The following is a 20,013-nucleotide window of genomic DNA, read 5'->3' as shown; positions in this document are numbered from 1 at the left end:
TGACATCCATGATACTGTGACGCACACTGTGGATTCCAGAGAAAGCTCTCCTTTCACACACCTTACACCTGGTCTGTTTGATCTCTACTCAAAGGGAGGCTCTTTTTGTTAAATTGTCTTGTTTTACTGCACTTGAGCTACCCTGGACCAACTCATTTGTTTGATACACGCGGTTCTTTCACGTCATCACAACCTTATACTGTATGCAATGATGAAAACTGATAACACGTTGTTGTATTCCTGTTTAAAATGTTGGTGTCGCAATGGCAACCTATCACATGGCACACATCCACGTTCATTTTGTGTATGTATGTACAGTATATAAAGAAGTATGTCTTACAATTATTAATACCATCACCACATTGTGCATTTTTATTGGGTAAATGAGTATACTGTTGAAAATTGACAGTGGTAAAAGACTCATCCGTCCATCCATTTTCTGAGCCCATCCCAGCTATCATCGGGCAGGAGGCGGGGTACACCATGAACTGATTGCCAGCCAATCGCAGGGCACATACAAACAAACAACCAGTCGTCCACCGTGCCGCGCAAAAGACTCATTGTTAAAGAATTAAAAAATAAAGAAAGAATCATCTTTACAAGTCCAAAACGATTCCAACTATCTGATTACATACATAGTCAATGTTCTAAATGTATAATTGATTAGAATGCTTGAAAAATCTCTTTCCTTTCTAGGACCCTAACCTACCATTATGTATTGCCATAATATTCACATAAAGACTCACGATAAAAATCATAACAGTCAGTCTTGTGTACTGAAACAAGGCTTCTATCTTTATACTGTATATCTGTACCTCTATATATTGATGATGATTTCAATTCTTAATCTGCCTCCCTGCATGTTCAGGACTACATTTCTTTGTACAGTTTTGTTTAGATTTCAGTCTTTAAAACATCTATTTTAATGTTTTTCCTGCTGCTGATCTAGAATCAGGTTGCTGTGATGCATCTCTCTCTCAAACAATGTAATCTTACACTTCCTGGGTGACATTCAGGTGTTCGCAGGCCAAATGAGATATGAGAGATAATCATGTTTGGGGTATACCCATGGGTCGGTCGGCCGTCCGTCCATCCATTCATCCGTATTTTCTATACTGCTTTTTTTTTTTTGATACTGCATATATTTTCAACATTGTCTATCGTCACCCTCATTAGGGTAAGGGGACAAATGGAGCATAACAAATAATAATAATAATAATAATAATGCAGCTCTATCCCCCCAAAAGATTGGTATGATACTGTGTGGTATCATAATTATTTGCAGTATATTATGAGGGTTTCTGAAACATTATGAATAATTTATGGAGTGTATGGTTCAGGTTTCCTTCTTCCTCAGTCGTTGCCCCTTTTTGGATGCTTGGGACAGAGTGGGTGGTGTTGCTTTCCGGCTGCAGTCTGTGTCCACGTGTCTCCTCCCTGTGGCTGGGATCCGTTATTGCAGCGATGCACCAGCACTGGGTCCTTGTTGGGTGCTGTTTTTTTCAGCAGCAGCCTCTGCAGCATCTGTTTGTCCGATTGCTCCCGTCGAAAGTCATCCTCGTATACTTTGAGCTGTGACCAATTATGGAAATGTACAATGAAACTTGGTTGCTCATCAACAAATAAACAATTATATTTTAAAAAATACATAACAAAAATACAAAGTCAAAATGAAATATACAAGGGGGCCTTTATATTTTTCTTCCATGTTCTTACTTTCTAATATGTATTTTGTATGCAATTCAGAACAGTGAAGAAAAACGACAAAAAAAAAATAAAAAATACACAGCTGTGTCTGTTTAACTTCCTGTTCCTGCTGCCTCTGAGTGTGCGCCACAAATTATGCATAGCAACAAGCGGCAACGTGAATCTGGACAATTCTAATTATCTTTAACTGCATCATCTAAGTTTTATGAGCAATCACAACTTATTAGTGTCGTTTGTGTGATTTATAATTTTTCTCAAGGAGGAAAACTTCATTTGCAGTGAAAACCTCCCGTCCACAGTAAGCAAGAGGACGGTACTTTTCCTTGTGAAGCCTATCAAAGTGAAGGTGCCCTACAAATTTGAAGATTACCTGCTCTTGCAATAGGGCCAGCTGTTGTCGCATCTCTTCCCTCTTCCTTCTCAGCCTTTGGTTGTCCTGCAATGTGCTTTTGTGATTGTTGTGCGCCGTCCGATATTCTGCTTCATAGATCTCTGTCTGTGGACGCAAGACATCATCATGGCACCGGGTCAATAAGTATAATTGTCTCCTGTGCTACCAAGCAAATTGAAGAACAGCTAGAACCCAGCAGCCACTTGGTGGTGCTTTTGTCCATCTAATCCCACACTCTTTCTCCATAGCAACAGTTAATTGAGAGCATTTGGATTCAGTGATGAAATGAAGATCCCACCTGACACCTCATTGCTTCTAGCTGCTCCTGTAGGTCCAGAATCTCTCGGTGGGAGTCACAGCCCGGGGGTTTGGGTTGCGGCTGCGCATCCAGACTAGAAGAGGCAGGGGTGACGCATGATGGAGGGGAGCTTGAAGATGAGAGGCCGGGGATGGTCGCACAGACCCTGTCCTGCTATGGGAAACAAAATCCGCATCAGTACTCACCGACTATCGCCGGACATATCATACAGGTGAAAATACCTTTTGGACAGGTGGCAGGTACTTTCGGCCCTCTAGTAGCCTGACATATTCTTGTAGTTCTTGATTCTTCTTCAGCTCCAGCGTGAATGCCTGCTCGTAATAGTCCTTTGCACTCTGCGCCCACAGAGACATACAGTATATACAGTCACAATCTCAAATAGTTAAATAGCTAATTTCCCCATGAAGTGAACTTCCCGTTCTAGGAATTAATATGGAATTGTTCACCCGCTCTTCTGGGAAAATTTTCTACGAGATTTCAGTTTTGTCCATTCATCTAGAAGAATATTTCTGATGTCGTACAAAATGGCCTGGCACCACCATCGGGTTTTATACAATTCTACATCTGTCTATCAAGTTTCTGTAGTGATTGTCCTTATTAAGGTTGTGAGTAAGCTGGAGTCTGTCCCAACTGACTTTGAATGAGAGGCAGGGTACTCCCTGGACCAGGCACGTGCACACAGAGACCCCAGTGGTGCTCAAGCACAAGCCCTTTTGCCCTGGATGAAAAAAGTGTCCTTATTGCTGCAGCCAAATTTTCTTTCGTTTTGTTATTCAACAATGTGTGTGTGTGTGTGTGTGTGTGTGTGTGTGTGTGTGTATATATATATATATATATATATATATATATATATATATATATATATATATATATATATATATATAAAGATCCAGACCCTTTCCTTTCAATAATTCCATTCAAAAAGTTAAACTTTCATAGATTATAGATTCAGGGCCCACAATTTAAACAATTTCAAGTATTTATTTTTATTATTTATTATTTGGGCTTCCAGCTCATAAAACCCACGGAATCATGAATTTAAAAAATTTGAATACTGTGAAGAAATCAGCCCAAATTTTGCAGGCCATAAATGTTTTAAACTGAGTGTCACACACTAATCACCTCCTACACTCAAAGCACGGTCACAGGTTTCCGCAGGTCTCATTAAATTGCTTCAGTTTGGTTCAAGTGTCTCAGCTGGGTTGAATATAAGGAAGACTGCAGATTTGACAACTGGCCAGAAGACCATCATTGATACCCTCTATAGGATGGGGAAGCCACAAATGTTCATAGCTAAGGAAGCTGGCTGTTCACACAGTGCTGTGTCCAAGCATATCAATTGAAAGTCTAGTGGAAGGACAAAATGTGGCAGGAGAAGCAAAACAGATGACCGTGGGCTTCGGCGGATTATCAAACAGAGAACAATCAAGAATCTAGCAGAGATCCAGAAAGAGTGGAATGAGGAATGAGGATTGAGTCAGAGCTTCAAAAACCACCACATTCAGACGTATCCGGGAGAAGGGCTACAACTGTCAGCTTCCTCGGTTCAAGTCACTTCTGAGCCTGAGCCAATGTAGGAAACGTCTCAACTGGGCCAAGGAGAAGAAGGACTGGACTTTCAGCCAGTGGTCCAAGGTCCTTTTTTCCAATGAAAGCAAAGTGTGCCTTTCATTCCGGAATCAAGGTCCAAGGGTTTGGAGGAAGACAGGTGAAGAACAGAACCCAAGCTTCTTGAGGTCCAGTGTGAAATATCCAGTCAGCCATGATTTGGGGTGCAATGTCCAATGCAGGTGTTGGTAAACTGCTTTCTTAAATCCAAGGTCACCGCAACAGTCTACCAGAATGTTTTAGAGGACTTGATGATTCCTTCTGCTGAGGATCTGTATGGAGATGCAGATTTAATCTTCCAGCAGGACCTGGTCCTTGCCCATACCACCAGAAGGAACAAAACCTGGTTTGATGCCCATGCCATCACAGTGCTTGAGTGGCCAGTCAACCCGTCGGATCTAAACCCCATTGAGAATCTATGGGGTAATATCAAGAGGAAAATGAGGGGCATCAGACCCAAAAACAAAGAACTGACAGCATCAAGGAAATCTGGGCTTCCATAACTCCCAGGCAATGCCACAGGCTGATTGCCTCAATGCCACGGCGCATCGAGGCAGTCATTCAAGCAGAGGGATTCGCAACCAAGTATTGAAGATAAACATATCGTTTTGAAAGTATCATATTTTGATTCATTTAATGGGACCCCAATTTTTTTCTTTTTTCTACAAAAAGTGAGACGTAAATGGTGATTTCTTCACAGTATACTATGTTTTTGAATTCCTGATTTCATGGGTTTTATGAGCTGGAAGCCCAAATTATGTAATAATAAACAAAGAAATACGTGAAATTGTTTAAATTTTGGGCCCTGTATCTATAGTCTGTGAAAGTTTAACTTTTTGAATGGAATTATGGAAATAAATAAACTTGACCTCAAAATTCTGGAAAATCCTTCTACCTATGTATAATAAATTTTTACAATGCATGATTTTGCTTCGACCCATATGATCAAAACATTAAGTATTATCTGTATTTTGCTTGCTCTTATTTTGAAATTCACAGCCATACTTTTATTTAGCAAATGAGAAAACACACAGTTGTGCTCAATGTTTGATTACCCAGGCAGAAGATGTATAACAATTCTTTTAAGAAAACATAACGGACGAGGCGAAACACATTGAATTTTATTTTCGTGGGATTCAAATTAAACTGTCAAGAAAAGCATTATCATTAAACAAAACATAACCATGAAGAAATTAATGGTGGTTGTTGTTCAGTCAGCCGTCGTATTAAAAAAATCAACAAAAAAAAAACAATATTTCACTAATTCTGCTGGTATAATTGAATTTTTATTTAATTGAGTTGTACCAAGTCATAGATTACCTAATCATCAAAAAAGCTTAAAATTACTTATCATGGTCTCATTCTTTAACAGCATATCACAAAAACCTGACAATTGTTCATAAATGTATTATTGACCGTGTTGATTGTGTTAACAGCAATACAGAAGTTAAATGAAAAAATAAAATAAATACAGATGTTAAATATATATACTTGTGTTTTTTTGTCACTTGTATGAATAATTTTGTTGATGGGTGGCCATTTTTCCACTTGAGCACCTGCCCCGAAATTTTTTTTTTGGCCGTACCTGCACTGGACTGGTCGCCAGCCAATTGCAGGGCAATAGAAAGAAAAACAACCATTGACACGCACATTCACAGTGTCGCTTTGGAGAATTTAGAGTCTTCAGTTATGCATTTGTACATGCATGTTTTTGGAATGTGGCACCCCCCCCCGCACACACACACACAAATAAATAAATTGCTACGTGAATTGGTTTTCAATTGTGTAATGCATGACATGTGACTCATTCACTCATTGGCATTTGTATAGGTAATTGCGCCCCGTTGTGGAATGGCCCTCTGTAGAAGATATTGGAGGGAACCTTTTTATGCCCTACACAACCCAGCAGTCGGCAATCCTTGTCTACAGTTGCAGGACTTGTTGCAGCGGGTCTGCCTTACAGTCAAAGGGTTCTGGCTCTTAATCTCCGCGCAATTGTCCATAGTTGTGAATGTAAATGATTGTTTGTCCACATGTGCCCTATGATTGATGGGCGACCAGTCCAGAGTGTAACGTCAGCTGGGATAGGGTCCAGGTCACCTGCAACTCGGACAAAAAATGGATGGATACTTTTGTCCTGATGTATTCAGTCTTTCCTTTTCATTTACGCATTGGTGAGTGTGTTCACCTGCTGGTTCTCGACCTTTAGGAGTAGTTTGCTGTTCAGCTCTTTGAGGGTGGCATTTTCCACCTCCAAACCGTCCAGCATGTGCTGCAACCCCAGGGTGGTATTGCGATACATCTGGTCCCAGTCCTCATTCAGTTTCATCAGCTGAAACCCAAAGATTTCATCACCGCTACCATCATTAGCATCAATATCATCATAGCCTTTCTGCTGGATGTTGCATGGGGCCAAGTACAAGAGTGGCTTACAATACCCACATGGCATGGTGGTGAAAAAAGCTTGTCGTTCTGTGTATTTTCTATTCAATACAGAGTAGTGATTCCATTGTGAAATTGATACAAATCAGTGTTGTTTTTGGTATGATTTCCTGTGTCTCAATTCCAGTTCCTGCCAGCTCTCACTGTTCCTGCATGCAACTTGGGGCAGATATTGCATGACTCCAACAAAACAAATTGGCAAATCTCGTGGGAATTCAGTGAACATGCAAAGCATTGTTTTTTTTGTGTGTCTTTATGCCTTTTTTTATTTGATGAGAGACTGTAAAAGAGAGTACTATATTGTAGTTCTCTTGTTGTGTAACCTACTTTCTGTAAAAATGTAACTGAACACTTTTAGCCACTCCACTCACATTAATACTGATGTCACAATGATGTGGGATTCATCAGAGGGTGAATTCATATCAAATGGAAAAAAAATAATAGCTGTATCAGGAGAGAAAATAATTTGTCCTATTTTTTAAAAATCAGGAAGTAGGCCAAGGTTGTATGATATGTGGGGGAAAAAGGAAGTAATTTCTACACCTCAGCTGCAATTTTTCACACACCGCCCACATCCTCTGATTTTAACAGAGAACTGTGTCATTTCCAACATCAGCAGTACAATCGGTGCACAGAGCCTGCGAAGGTGAAGTTGTACCTTTTTGTTGACTTTGCGGAGCTCCGTGTTGTTGTTGAGGAGCTGCACCTTGTCCTGGTCAGCTGAGGTGACGCTCATACTTTCAGTGATATGCTGCTCCATAGAGGGTGACCCGTCAGACACCGAACACACACTCTTTTGCCTGCACGCACATACAGTAAAGATGACCGCCAAAAAGTAATGGTGGCCAAAGTACTCACACACTGTACTTAAGTGGAAGTATAGACACAGTGGAGTCTTGAGATACGAGTTACACAATGTACAAGTTTTTCGGGTTACGAGCCGTTGTTCGAATAATTTTTTTTTTTGCTTTGACTGGTGACTTACGAGCGCTGTATGGTGGCAGTAAACTCAACACAACTTAATCAGAACAAGCAGCAGTTTAGCAGAAAAAGTCTACAAGCTGTTTATTGCCATTCCTAGTTGAAGTTTATTGTCAAACGAAACATGAAACAAAGAAAATTAAATGTTGTGTATTCAAAACATCCATGTAGCTTCAGCTAACAAGCCTATTTAGTTTAATAGTGTACTAAAAATGCCATAGACATGCTAACGAATAACATCGGTGTCGTAGCGTTATAACACTTTAAACAACGGATACTTGCACACATGGTGAACAACACACGAAGGGAGATAATATAACAATACCCACAGGCATATATTGTTTTATCCTCTGAGAAGAAAGACTAATATTTCTTCGGCTTACTGAGGAGTGACAGTCTCCATGTACAGTATAGCCGTATACCTATTATATCATACTGCCCCCAATCAAGAGCAGCACAATGTCCATTGAATTGAAGCAAAAATGTGGCAAAAATGGTTTATTTATTTACAGTCTATTTAATTGTCTTTCCTGTATTTTTTTTTAATAAGGTACAATATTAAACAGTGCTATTTTTATCTTCTTAAAAAAACATTACACAATTCCTATATTCCTGTATTTTCATCCAATTAAAAGGGGAAAGATGCTTTAATAAACAACTGTTTTGAGTTACCAGCGGAATAAATTAAACTCAAATCTCAAGGCATCATTGTATTTGTGTGTAAAAAAAAAAAAAAAAAAGTAAAAAAGACAAACTAGCAGTAGGAAAGTTGTAGCAGAAGCTTTCCATTAATAAAAAGCAAACACATACTGTATATGCACAAAAGAACTTCAGGATACTTTTAACACCCACTCGCATAGAGTGAGTGCACTTTCGGAGAATAAAACCTGAGCCATTATGTTTGCCCACGCACGCATATATATATGTGTAGTCACATTAGGCACTCAAGACAGCCCAAAAAATGTTTACCATTATATGAATTTGCATTACCCTGGAAACCATTAATCAATGTTGAATCATTTTGGGTGACAGCAAAGTAAAAATATTAGCTGGCATTAATTAGTCAGAGCAGCTTGCTCAGTGGTCGTGTTGTGAGGTCTCGTCTCAGAGGAATAGTTGGTGGAGAGGGAATAGAGACTACATCCTCCTGGAAGAACACACGCAGCTTTGCATGTAGTGCCTTGGGCGTTCTCACATGTGCATACTGCAGGACTCACAAAGAGAAGATTGCCACGCTACCGATTCTGAACATCTGAAATTCTTATTTATTTTCAGGTCATAGATTAATTGAAGGTTTGGAAAAGAACATTACTGGGCATTAATATTTGCAAGAATGAAAGAATTGTATTGCCGAGATGAAAACATTTTCATGCATCCATTTTCTCAATCATGTACGTGTCATCATTAGGGTTACGGGCTGGACCTTAGCCCAGCTGAATTCAGGGAAGAGGTAGGGTACACCTTGGACTGGTTGCCAGCCAAGCACAGGGCACATATAAACAAAAAACCATTCACATCAAAGTCATATAAAGAAAGGTCTGGACACTGACAAGCTGGTAACAATATGGCACCTGCGCATAATGACTTTAAATAGAACAAATACGGTTTGTTAATCGCTCAGAGTAACTGCCACACACACCAACACCACAGGGAGAATAAAGACCACGCCCCGCCCATCTGTCAACTGTCAGGGAGACACAATACATGACAAACGGGAAAAATGGATGCTACTTCATCTTGGATCTTTCTTATGTCTACACATACCGTAACTACATGTTTCAGATGTGAAAATATATCAGTTTAAAGCCTCCGGTGGCTGTAATATATCCCACTGGATCATCAGAATTCGAATCAATTTTATTGCCATTGTCAATGCAAGGTACTTTCACAACCAGGATTTTTTTTTTTTTTAAGCAGGCACACCAGCCCACGGTCCTGGTCCACATGTTTGCGTGTCTGGCAGCTAATAAACATTGTGAATCAGTTTCACAAAGTTTCCTGTCAAAAGTTATCTTGGAAGGGCACTGAAATGCCACTGCATGCCAAGCAATATGTTAATAACCCTGTCATGTTCTATGATAAAGAGGGTGATAACAAATCTGTCGAGCCTGCTCCTATCTAAGGACAACTGACTGAATATTGTCAACATTTGTGTAGCCATGATGAGATTACAATATTGCATGGAAAACATGTGACCTCAATTGGATAACTACACATGAGATTGTGGGGAGGAAGTTAGATAATATCACTTGTGATGACCTCATTGGAAACTCAGTGGTCACTTTTTTGTTCCACCTCTTCATTTGGCAACATAAAATTATTTTCCCCAAAAATAACAAAAATGTAATCAGTAAGGAATCTATGGAGACTCCAAAATCTAACAAATTGCCAGTATTCACCATACAAATAAACTTAACATGAACAGGATAGAAAATTGTTCAACAGATGACATCACCAGAACATTATCAGGAAATCATATAATGTCTTGTCAATATCTTATTCAGCCCCATGGTTTGACATCTGTCATATTTTACCTGCTAAGAGAAATAATTAGCAATATGCACATACCATGGTGCTTCAGATTTTTTTAGGTTGATTTCACTTGTCACTGATGAATCCATGTGGTTTTCTGATGAAGCTGAAGATCTCAAAGGTAGCTTCTCTTGATCTTGATCTATAGCAGATAAACTTGTCATTCCTAAAAATGAAGAGTGTAATTTCGCTTCTCACACACAGCCCAGAAGAGGCAAATTAAATACCAAGTGTCAGTATTGCTGCGTAACAAAACAGGAAGTCGCACCGGTACGGGGCACGTGATTTAAAGTTTTGAGAAGAGGAAATGACACTCTGACAATGACAAGCTCTTTTGGCTTCAACCATTGCAGTTCATTTTGCAAATACACTATATAGCCAAAAGTGTTTGTTCACCTGCCTTGACTCACATATGATTTTAAATGATATCCCATTCTAAGACCATATGGTTTAATATGATGTTGGTCTACGCTTTGCAGCTTTAAAAGCTTCAACTCTTGTAGGAAGGCTTTCAACAAGGTTCAGGTGTGAGTTTATGAGAAATTCTGACCATTCTACCAGGAGCATTTTTGTGAGGTCTCACACTGATGTTGGACGAGAAGGCCTAGCTCACTGTGCACTCGAAATCAACCAAAATGAGTTCTATCAGTTTGAGGGAAAGAACTCTGTGCAGGCCATGTAGGGGTTATTTTAAAGGAAGAGTTAGCAAAGAGCGGCAAAGAGTTAGCAAAGAGCGGCACGATCAGAATCAGAATCATGTTTATTTGACAAGGAATTTGTCTCCGGTAGTTGGAGCAACTCTAGTACGACAACAGACAGTCAATTGACAGAGAACACTTTTGAGACATAAAGACATTGACACAAAAAACAGTCACTGAGCAGTAAAGGGTTGATAGTTATTCTGGTAATGCCGGTACATTTTATTTTATTTTTGACAATTGTGCAAAAAGATGCAGAGTCCTCTAGCACTTAGAGCAGTTCGAATGACTAATATTGCAATAGTCCGGTGCAATGACCATGCCTGTGACCCTAGTGAGGATAAGCAGTACGGAAAATTGATGGATGGATGGATGGATGGATGGATGAATTTGATGCCTGCAACTCATTCCAAAAAAGTTGGGACAGGGAAATAAAAAGACTGGGAAAGTTACAGAAAGCTCAAAAAACACCTGTTTACTCACATGTTACAATACATACATAAGTATGTTGAAATGTATTGATCTATTTTTAATGAATCTCATTTAATAGATAGTCCAATGACTTATAGTAAATACATTTAAAAAATACAGTGGTGCCTTGAGAAATGCACTTCACTCATTGTACAAATAGTAAACAAATCTTTCAAAAAGAGCCTTCAAACTATTATTACGACTTTCAGTGACAGTTTACTGTCAAGCTAAACATAAAACAGAGAGAATTACACGTTTGACTTTTTCACAAAATGTTTTTATTTATTTTTACTTCAATTCAAATAATAGGAAACGCCATGGCTAACGAATAGCACCTATGTGGTGTTGTTTTAGCTCTTGAAGGAACAGATATGTGACACAAATATATATATATATATATATATATATATATATATATATATATATATATATATATATATATATATACATAAACACACACACGCACACACACATACTCACAGGTGTGAAAATCTCATGACTGGAGCATTGTCACTGCTCTTGGCCTGTGTGGCAACAGACAACGTGAGCGGGTACCCTTATTAAATACAGAATGGCAACTTCAAGATGTCCGCGTACCTATTGTATGCCCAGCTTGTCGCAGATCCATTTTTCCATCCATCCATTTTCAACACCGCTTATCCTGGTTAGGGTCGCGGGACGCTGGAGCCTATCCCAGCTGACTTCGGACGAAAGGCGGACTACACCCTGAACTGGTCGCCAGTCAGTCGCAGGGCACATATAGACACGGACAACCATTCGCATTCACATTCACACGTCACTGAGGGGGAATTGAACCCACGCTGCCTGCACCAAAGTCAGGCGAGTGTACCACTACACCATCAGTGACTTTGTCGCAGATCGGTCTGCCAAATTGGCAAACGCGTAGCGAGAACGAAAGTCAAGATATGCCAGTTTATGGACTCCACGGCAGATGCACCGCCAATGAAAATAGAGCCCATAATGCTTAATTCGTCTTCAGGTAGTCGACTATGAGCTGGTGTGAAACCGTTGTGCTTCATAATAATACGAGACCTGACTGCAACTGATGATAACGGTGTCATACATATATTCATGACAAATAATGAATGGGTCAGACTGATTGTATTCACCAGTGTCCTCGCTGCGATAGGTTAATTAGAAAATCACATGCTCATCCAAAGGACAACAAAGCAAATTAAAAGATTTTTCTTAATTATTTTTCCCTCATCACGCCAAGCTGTCCTTTATGAGGACGAGCTGAATTTATATGCTGATCTTAATTGTGTCTTATTCTCCTGTGTCAAGAGTCCAATCGATCCAAGGCCACTTGCGTGCTAAAGAGCTGGCCTAAAAATGACATTATTACCAAATAACATGATTATTTGGTGAATTTTAGATTGCGGCAGGAGTTCATCAAGTATACAGGAAAAATTATGATTATACAAGGAATTGCTTTCATTCTGATCAGTAAAAACTGTAAGAAAAGACAAAGAAATATTTTCAAAAGTGGACAACACACAAAGAAAGCACAAGGCTGTTCATGTGTGTATATTGTCTGAGAATACAAATTCATTTTCACTCATTTATTTCACAGAAGCAATTGAGATTTGGACCAGAACCTCTGAATGTGCGGTCGACTTGCTAGTCAATATTCCACCATGCTGTCCATTTGGCGAAATTGTGACAATGCAGACTATACACCCCCTACTACACAATGTGATTTAATATGTCGTCCACTGAATTAATGCCGAGTTGAACCGCTAAAACCATTGTATCTTTTTACTCCCCTTTAAGTATCCGACACTCCATTGTGAGGCAGGAGCAGAGGACTCAACAATATGCATTAATGCTGTCCACTAGCTTGGCCAGACTTGCTCAGGTGATTCCGTTTACATGTCTCTTCAATCTATCTTGGACGCCAGTCAGAGTATCGCTGTGCCAAGCAGAGGCTTTGCTGGGCGGCCCCACAACAGCACTGCAGTGCCTTCATTGACCCAAGACTCCGTCACAGTCAAGGACAAATGGGCCGCTGCTACCAAGGGGATTAAGAAAAGGAGCATAACGTAGAGATGGATAGTTCATTTATCAACTTGAACTTCAGTAACAGTTAAAAGGACATTTAAGTCAGGGTTTGGTGTTTTTACACTGGGACAAATGCGGACTGACAGCAGCCAATCTGCTTTGGTAACATGTAAATCACGTATTTTGTCCTTGGCGCCAGTTGTTTGATCAGCTCAGTGATTGAAGGTGACAGTGAGCTGTTATAGAAGCTGACAGAGTGCATCTGTTCCGAAATCCCAAACCAGCATCTATTCAAACAAGTCAGCTGTGGCGCCATGTCTGACTTGGACAATTTCTGTCAAATCTCAACAACACATTGCTTGAAGACATGCACGCTAACAACTCAGCCTTTCGGGATCAGCTTTATGAAGCTGCTAAAATATTTCTTGGCATGGCATCATGTTAAAGTGCACTTATTGATGGTCTACATGCAACATACAGTCAAACAAACAGCAATTACAAAAAAAGAGATGATTCATAAATTATGTAGGTCCTCCAAGGATAAATATTGGTAGTGTAACAAGTTAAGACAATGTTAATTTCACCATTACACGTTATCCGTGTTTGCTGTAACTGTTACAGTGTATATATATACTGTATGTATTTTGCTTCATAGAATGCATGTGCAAAGGAGACCATTTTTGGTGGTCCAAGTTATGCATTCTGATTAATAGCGACTAGGCTCCACAGATTTGTCATACTCTACGTATTGCCCAATATATTCGCTATGTGTCCTGAATATAGTTGTGTCCACTCAATTGGATTGGCGATTTGGGAACTATTAGCTGCTCATGTTGGCAGGGTAACTTAAAAGACCTTGTAAAGTGAATTCAAAGATTTGGTTCTAAATACATTATACACGTTTGAAGACATTTCCTTAAAACAAGTGCAAAGACTAAGAACTATGTAGTAATCAATTGTGGAGCTATAGCGTTAAACTGTTCTTCACTATTTTTGTTTTCCTGATTTTTTTAGTGTTGCTAAAATGGGGTCCGGGTATGCCCCTCCGCCCTCGGCATGAGTTGTCCCTCCCTCACTAATAAGAACTTGAGTGCCTCTCTTTGGATCAGCGGTTATCCGGTACATTTGCAACATGCTGTTAGCTAACTAGCTATGCCGACCACCCTAAAAATAAATCTTTCCTTCCCTCTGCCGTGGCCGCTTTAAAGGTCCCATATTTTACCACACCAACTTTTTCTGGTCTTTCTGATGTTACATTGGCTCAACATAAACATGTGAAATATGAATTAAAATCATCCACACATTCCAGAGTTTGACGTTTTCTGTCGAGAGGCCTGAAAACAGGTCATTTGAATTTCTCGAGCTTATCTACGTCACTAGCGAAGATCTCCGACTACCTCTCCGAACACGAGCTGGCGCTGTCGTCATGACACACACGTCTGCTATCAAAAGAGGGTCTTTTACCAATCAGAGGAAAGGGGGCGGTCTTAAACAAATATGGACAAAGCGGAAACAAAACTGGGTCAAACAAAAGTAGCTGTCAGAGGGGCCGAGTGTTCAGACTCGTATGTCAAAACCAAGGTTTTTTTAAAATGAAATTGACACTTTTTAAATAGCTAATGTGAGGGACCTTTAAGCGCCTTGTTGTAGGACGTGAGTGCATGCACGTCACGCGGAGAAAGGAGGAAGAGCGACTATTATTATTTTTTTAAATGTCCAACTTGAGACCCGGCGTGTGGACCAGGGCTTAAGGCTTGTATGGCCACTTTAGACTGCCTTGTTTTTGGCTGTGAGTGTGTGCACCTCTTGGAGGGAAGACATAAGAGCAAGGGGGGGAAAAAAGTCAAAAGTGACAGCCAATGTGTGGGCAGGAGCCTCGTGCAAGCTTAGCCGTTTTAGAGCACCTCGCTGTTCTAGTGTGAAAATTTTCAAGTCACTGGAGGCTTTAAGCGGATATATTTTCACGGCTCAAAGGTAGTTATGGGTACAGTATTAGGCAACGTAGCACCTACTTTTCCAGTTTGTAGTGGTGTGACAGTAGACAGTTGAGGGGGGCAGCACATTCAGCGGCAGAGAACTGCATTGTTTTTCATAATTATGAAGCCTCAATTTATGTACAGCACTTGATTTTATTTTGGGGTTATCATTAAAATTTGGCAGGTTTGTTAACAACACTCTTCTCTGTGCTGTGTCAAATTTAAAATTTGGATGTACCTTTCGGCATTAATGGTGCCTTCACCATTGCAAGTTACAAGATGTGCAAGTTACCCATGTCGTGGGTACAAAAAACCACCCATGCCATCACAGATGCTCGTTTTTTAACTTTTCGCTGATAAAAATCTGGATGGTCCTTTTCCTCTTTGGCCCAGAAGACCTGACGTCCACTATTTCCAAAACCAATTTCAAATGTGGACTCGTCAGACCACAGCACACTTTTTCACTTTGCATCAGTCCATCTCAGATGAGCTCAGGCCCAGAGAACCCGCCGGCATTTCTGGGTGTTGTTGACAAATGGCTTTCGCTTTACATGGTAGAGTTTTAACTTGCATTTGTAGATGTTGCGGCAAACAGTGTTAACTGACAATGGTTTTCTGAAGTGTTCCTCAGCCAATATCCTTTACACAATGATGCCGGTTTTAAATTCAGTGCTGCCTGAGGGATGGAAGGTCAAGGGCATTCACGGGTTGGTTTTCAGCCTTAACGAATACCTTTATTACATTTTTTATGATATTATGGACCTTAGACTGTAGACTTGTACTATTTCTATGCAGGAATCAAATTCAAAATGAGAAAATATTTGCAAAAATAAATATAACGTTCATCAGTTTGAACATTACATTTCTTGTCTTTGTTGTGTATTCAATCGAATATAGGTTGAGAAAGATTTGCAAAAAATGTTATGCTGTTTTTATTTATATTTTACACAACGCACCAACTACATTGAAATTGGGGTTTGTACTTCCCTCCATTTCCAATCCGTCAGAACAATAAACAAATTGTCAAATCAGGTTATGCTATCTGCTTGTTAGTTGTGACCTGTATGTATGAGTGGAAGACATACGAAGTAACAAAAACAAGGAGCAAAATGTTCTTTGTGTATGTTTTTCATTGAATAAGAACGTGAAATGAGCCAAAAAGTAGGCCTGTCTATCGCACCACAGCTATGTTTAATAAATATCTGTTGGGGGAAAAGGGTGTGTAGGAGTGACAGCAGCATTTCTTTTCAATAACACACAAGGCTGCCTCGGAAATATTTCATTTTTTAGCACTCTCGCTCTGTGCCAACTGAGAGCTTAAAAGATTGTTAGTGAAATGTGCAGATATGCTGGAAAAAAATTCTCAAGGAAAGAATAATACAAACCGACTTGAGGATTTAAACACCAAAGAACATTTTGAAACCTTTTCACTTAGTGTTGAATGTTTCACTTATGTTGAAGGTTAGCAATCTGGGTTCAATCCCATTTTGCCTTTTGAGCGCATGCCTTGATTTTGTTGTTGTTGCTGGAAACCATCTACAATTGTCGCAAATAGCCTGTTGACAGGATTGAGCTCTTGTGAATGTGGAGGCCAATAGAGCAGTACATTGAACTCCTTTTCATGTTCAACAAAAATGTTTGACAAAATTAGAGGTTATGGATTTGAAATTTGAGCTGTGTGTGGTTTGCATGTTCACATCATGCATGTGGTTTTCTCCCACATTCCAAAAATGGGGCGGCATGACTCAAGTGGTAGAGTGGTCGTATCCCAACCCGATGGTTTGGGGGTTCAAGCCATAGCCCTTGCGACCTGCATGTCGGTGTCCTTGAGCAAGATACTTTACCCCAAGTTGCGATCCATACGTGACTGCGCGGAAGTGAGATGCGCATAATCAGGCTGACAACTTTTGGAGCATTTATACTAGGGGTGCAGCTATGGAATATTTTATTATTAGAGTATCCTCCTAAACCTTTTATGGAATAATTGAGTATTTGGATATATTATATTTTTGCCTGGTTAAAGTGCAATTATGAATACACAAGAAAAAAATAAGCCATTTCACTTCAAATTGTTTTTCTTTTTTTAGATAATCAATTGGTTTTATTTCTTAAATTGACATTGAGCAGCAAACTATATTTTCTTGTCTAGAAATATTTTCAGTGAGGCAATTTAAAACAAATAAAAATATATAATTTTTTTCTTCTTAGCATTCTTAGCATTACTTGTAAGTATAAAACAACATAAGGCATTAATTAAAAAGGCATATGGAGCAACTTCACTTTAGCAGCTAGCATTTTAGGATGTGACATAATAATACAGTAGGTTTGTGGTTGTGCGTTTATGAGCTTAGACCAGACTAAATAAACTAAAATGAAGATGAAATTGACCGTCTGCGTAGTCAGAAATTTTTGTAGGTGCACAATGCGGAAAAGTTGGGCCATGCGGACGGTTGCATGCTTACTGTGGAAATAAATCTGTCATTCATCACACACGTCCGAGGAGCTGCCTGCATGTACACCGATCAGATTCACCAAAATCATGTTACCCATGTGCACAGAGCAAGGCAAGCATTTTCCACTTTCGTTTTGTTTGGTGCATGTGCGAAGGTAGACATTTGCAATTTCGCAAATATTTTTACCTTAACGGAATGTGGTTCCACTGTTAGTGCTACATCATACCTTGTAGCAATCGCTGGCTTGTCCCGAGCTTCCTTGAGTGTCCTGTCTTCCATCTGCTGTGTCCTGCCTTCCCCAAAAAGGGAGTCGATGGAGTCACTAATGCAACCCGCCAGGTTTCCTTATTTGTCTTATTGCTCCTTGACCCGGGCCAGAAGCATTAGCTCACCGCAGGCCCTAATTGGGATGTGTCTTATAACTGAGGTCCCCAGGGTGTGCTCTAATGAATAGAGAATATCATTAATGCCACTGTGACAGATATTGGCTTGCAGCTCTCCAGCATTTGACTTCCTTCCTCTTTCTCTCCCATCCTCAGTAACCAGTGATGCTCAGCCAGTTATGCACAAACTCATATACATTTTTAACAATCTATTGGTTTTGTCTGCTCGGTCCATCTGTTTTCTGACTCTTTTCGTTGCATTATTTGCAGTGTTGAGTGAGGGAAAAGATGGGTGAGATCTGTTTAGTGCTGTCTCAGCGTCACCAGTTGAGTCGAACAAAGGAACGAGTGAACAGCTGCTGTACTCCACAGTGAGGGCACCTCAAGGCATCTATCTCTCGCTGTCTGCCATGCTGTCACGGCTCACATGGGGAGACGCTGATAGATTCACCCCAGATCTTAACCTCTCCTCGTCTCCATCTGTCTGCGTGCACGCTGCTAACTGCCCTTCAAGAATAGGGCTAAATTGTCTGCATGCAGGACCATCTGCAACAGAAGGACATGGAATTTTTTTTCCAGACGGAACCTCATAGTTCTGAGGCCTGGGGTTCAATCCCCGGCCCCGCCTGTGTGGAGTTTGCATGTTCTCTCCGTGCCAGCGTGGGTTTTCTCCAGGCACTCCGGTTTCCTCCCACATCCCAAAAACATGCCTGGTAGGTTAATTGACAACTCTAAATTGCCCGTAGGTGTAAATGTGAGTGCGAATGGTTGTTTGTTTGTATGTGCCATGCGATTGGCTGGCGACCAGTTCAGGGTGTACCCCGCCTCCTGCCCGATGATGGCTCGCACGGGCTCCAGCACACTCGCGACCCTTGTGAGGAGAAGCGCCTAAGAAAATTGATTTTATGGATGGATGGACAGAACCCAAACTCTTTCATTCAATGGTGTTCTCTTTCTCATGATTTCAGCAGATAGGTCCAGTGGTAAGCATTTTTCTTGTTTTTACAGTTATGTGTGATTCAAGAGGCAGGCGTGTTGTGGTTTACTGTAGTGTTGTTTCGTTCGCGAACGTTTCGTTCAAAAGAAGAGCGTGGGCGGAGGAGGGACCGGACTGAACTGTACATTGAGAAACGTTTTTAAACTGTTGGAGTATTTGCTCGTGCCGTTGTTCACAAAGTGGTGAACCTCACCCCACCCTTGCTTGCGAACAACTAACCTTTCGGGCGTGCTCCTTTTATACCCACTCATGACACTTATGTATTTCCATTTAATCTGTTCACCTGTGGAATATTCCAAACAGGTGTGTTTTGAGCTTTCCTCAACTTTCCTCGTGTTTTGTTGTACCTATCCCATCTTTTTTGGAACGTGTTGCAGGCATCAAATTTAAAATGAAAGAATATTTAAACACAAAAAACAATGTTTATCACTTTGAACATTAAACATGAACAACATCTTTGCAGTTTATTCAACTGAATACAGGTTGAAAAGGATCTGGAAATCATTGTATGGTATTTTTATTTATGCTTTACACATCCCAACTTCATTGGAATTTGGGTTTGTGTATCTTCTTCTTCATTTCCTTTAGGCTTGTCCCATTAGGGGTCGCCACAGCGTGTCATCCTTTTCAATGTAAGCCTATCTCATGCATCCTCCTCTCCAACAGCGCTCATGACTTCGCTCACTATATCTATCAACCTTCTCTTTGGTCTTCCTCTAGCGCTCTTGCCTGGCAGCTCCATCCTCATACTTCTTCTACTCAATAAACTTACTCTCTCTCCTCTGGATGTGTCCAAACCATTTAAGTCTGCTCTCTCTAACTTTATCTCCAAAACATCTAACCTTGGCTCTCCCTCTGATGAGCTAATTTCTGATCCTATCAAAACTGGTCACTCCTAAAGAGAACCTCAACATCTTCATTTCCGCCACCTTGAGCTCTGCTTCCTGTTGTCTCTTCAGTTCTGGGGACGGGGGTTCAAATCCCGGCCCCACTTGTGTAGAGTTTGCATGTTCTTCCCGTGTCTGCGTGGGTT

General features: G+C 40.4%; 1 protein-coding gene across 2 annotated transcripts; it reads right to left on the bottom strand.

Moving 5' to 3' along the window:
* Positions 1-242: 242 nt before the first annotated feature.
* On the bottom strand, positions 243-10,244 carry si:ch211-153b23.7 (uncharacterized). Of its 2 annotated transcripts, none has more exons than XM_061788432.1 (7): positions 10,017-10,244; positions 7,126-7,267; positions 6,214-6,357; positions 2,639-2,752; positions 2,397-2,570; positions 2,078-2,203; positions 243-1,572 (listed from the first exon to the last, which is right to left on the bottom strand). In XM_061788432.1, the coding sequence occupies exons 1-7, from the start codon at positions 10,142-10,144 to the stop codon at positions 1,354-1,356; spliced, it is 1,047 nt and encodes a 348-aa protein (XP_061644416.1). In that variant the 5' UTR covers positions 10,145-10,244; the 3' UTR covers positions 243-1,353. The 2 variants fall into 2 exon arrangements, with proteins under 2 accessions (XP_061644416.1, XP_061644418.1); XM_061788434.1 differs by having other exon boundaries at positions 244-1,572; positions 2,397-2,567.
* Between the last annotated feature and the right edge of the window lie 9,769 nt (positions 10,245-20,013).

The sequence above is a fragment of the Phyllopteryx taeniolatus genome, chromosome 10, assembly GCF_024500385.1.
Source record: "Phyllopteryx taeniolatus isolate TA_2022b chromosome 10, UOR_Ptae_1.2, whole genome shotgun sequence".
NCBI classification, from domain to species: Eukaryota; Metazoa; Chordata; class Actinopteri; order Syngnathiformes; family Syngnathidae; genus Phyllopteryx; species Phyllopteryx taeniolatus.
This window is presented reverse-complemented; position numbering and strand designations above follow the sequence as displayed.

Bases quoted from the DNA above. Each gene is read 5' to 3' on its own strand.
- si:ch211-153b23.7 (XM_061788432.1), bottom strand. From the start codon at position 10,144: ATGACAAGTTTATCTGCTATAGATCAAGATCAAGAGAAGCTACCTTTG. The intron at 6,358-7,125 runs GTACAACTTCAC...TTTGGGTTTCAG, and splicing joins TCCGCAAAGTCAACAAAAAG to CTGATGAAACTGAATGAGGA. The intron at 1,573-2,077 runs GTAATCTTCAAA...AATTGGTCACAG, and splicing joins TGGCCCTATTGCAAGAGCAG to CTCAAAGTATACGAGGATGA.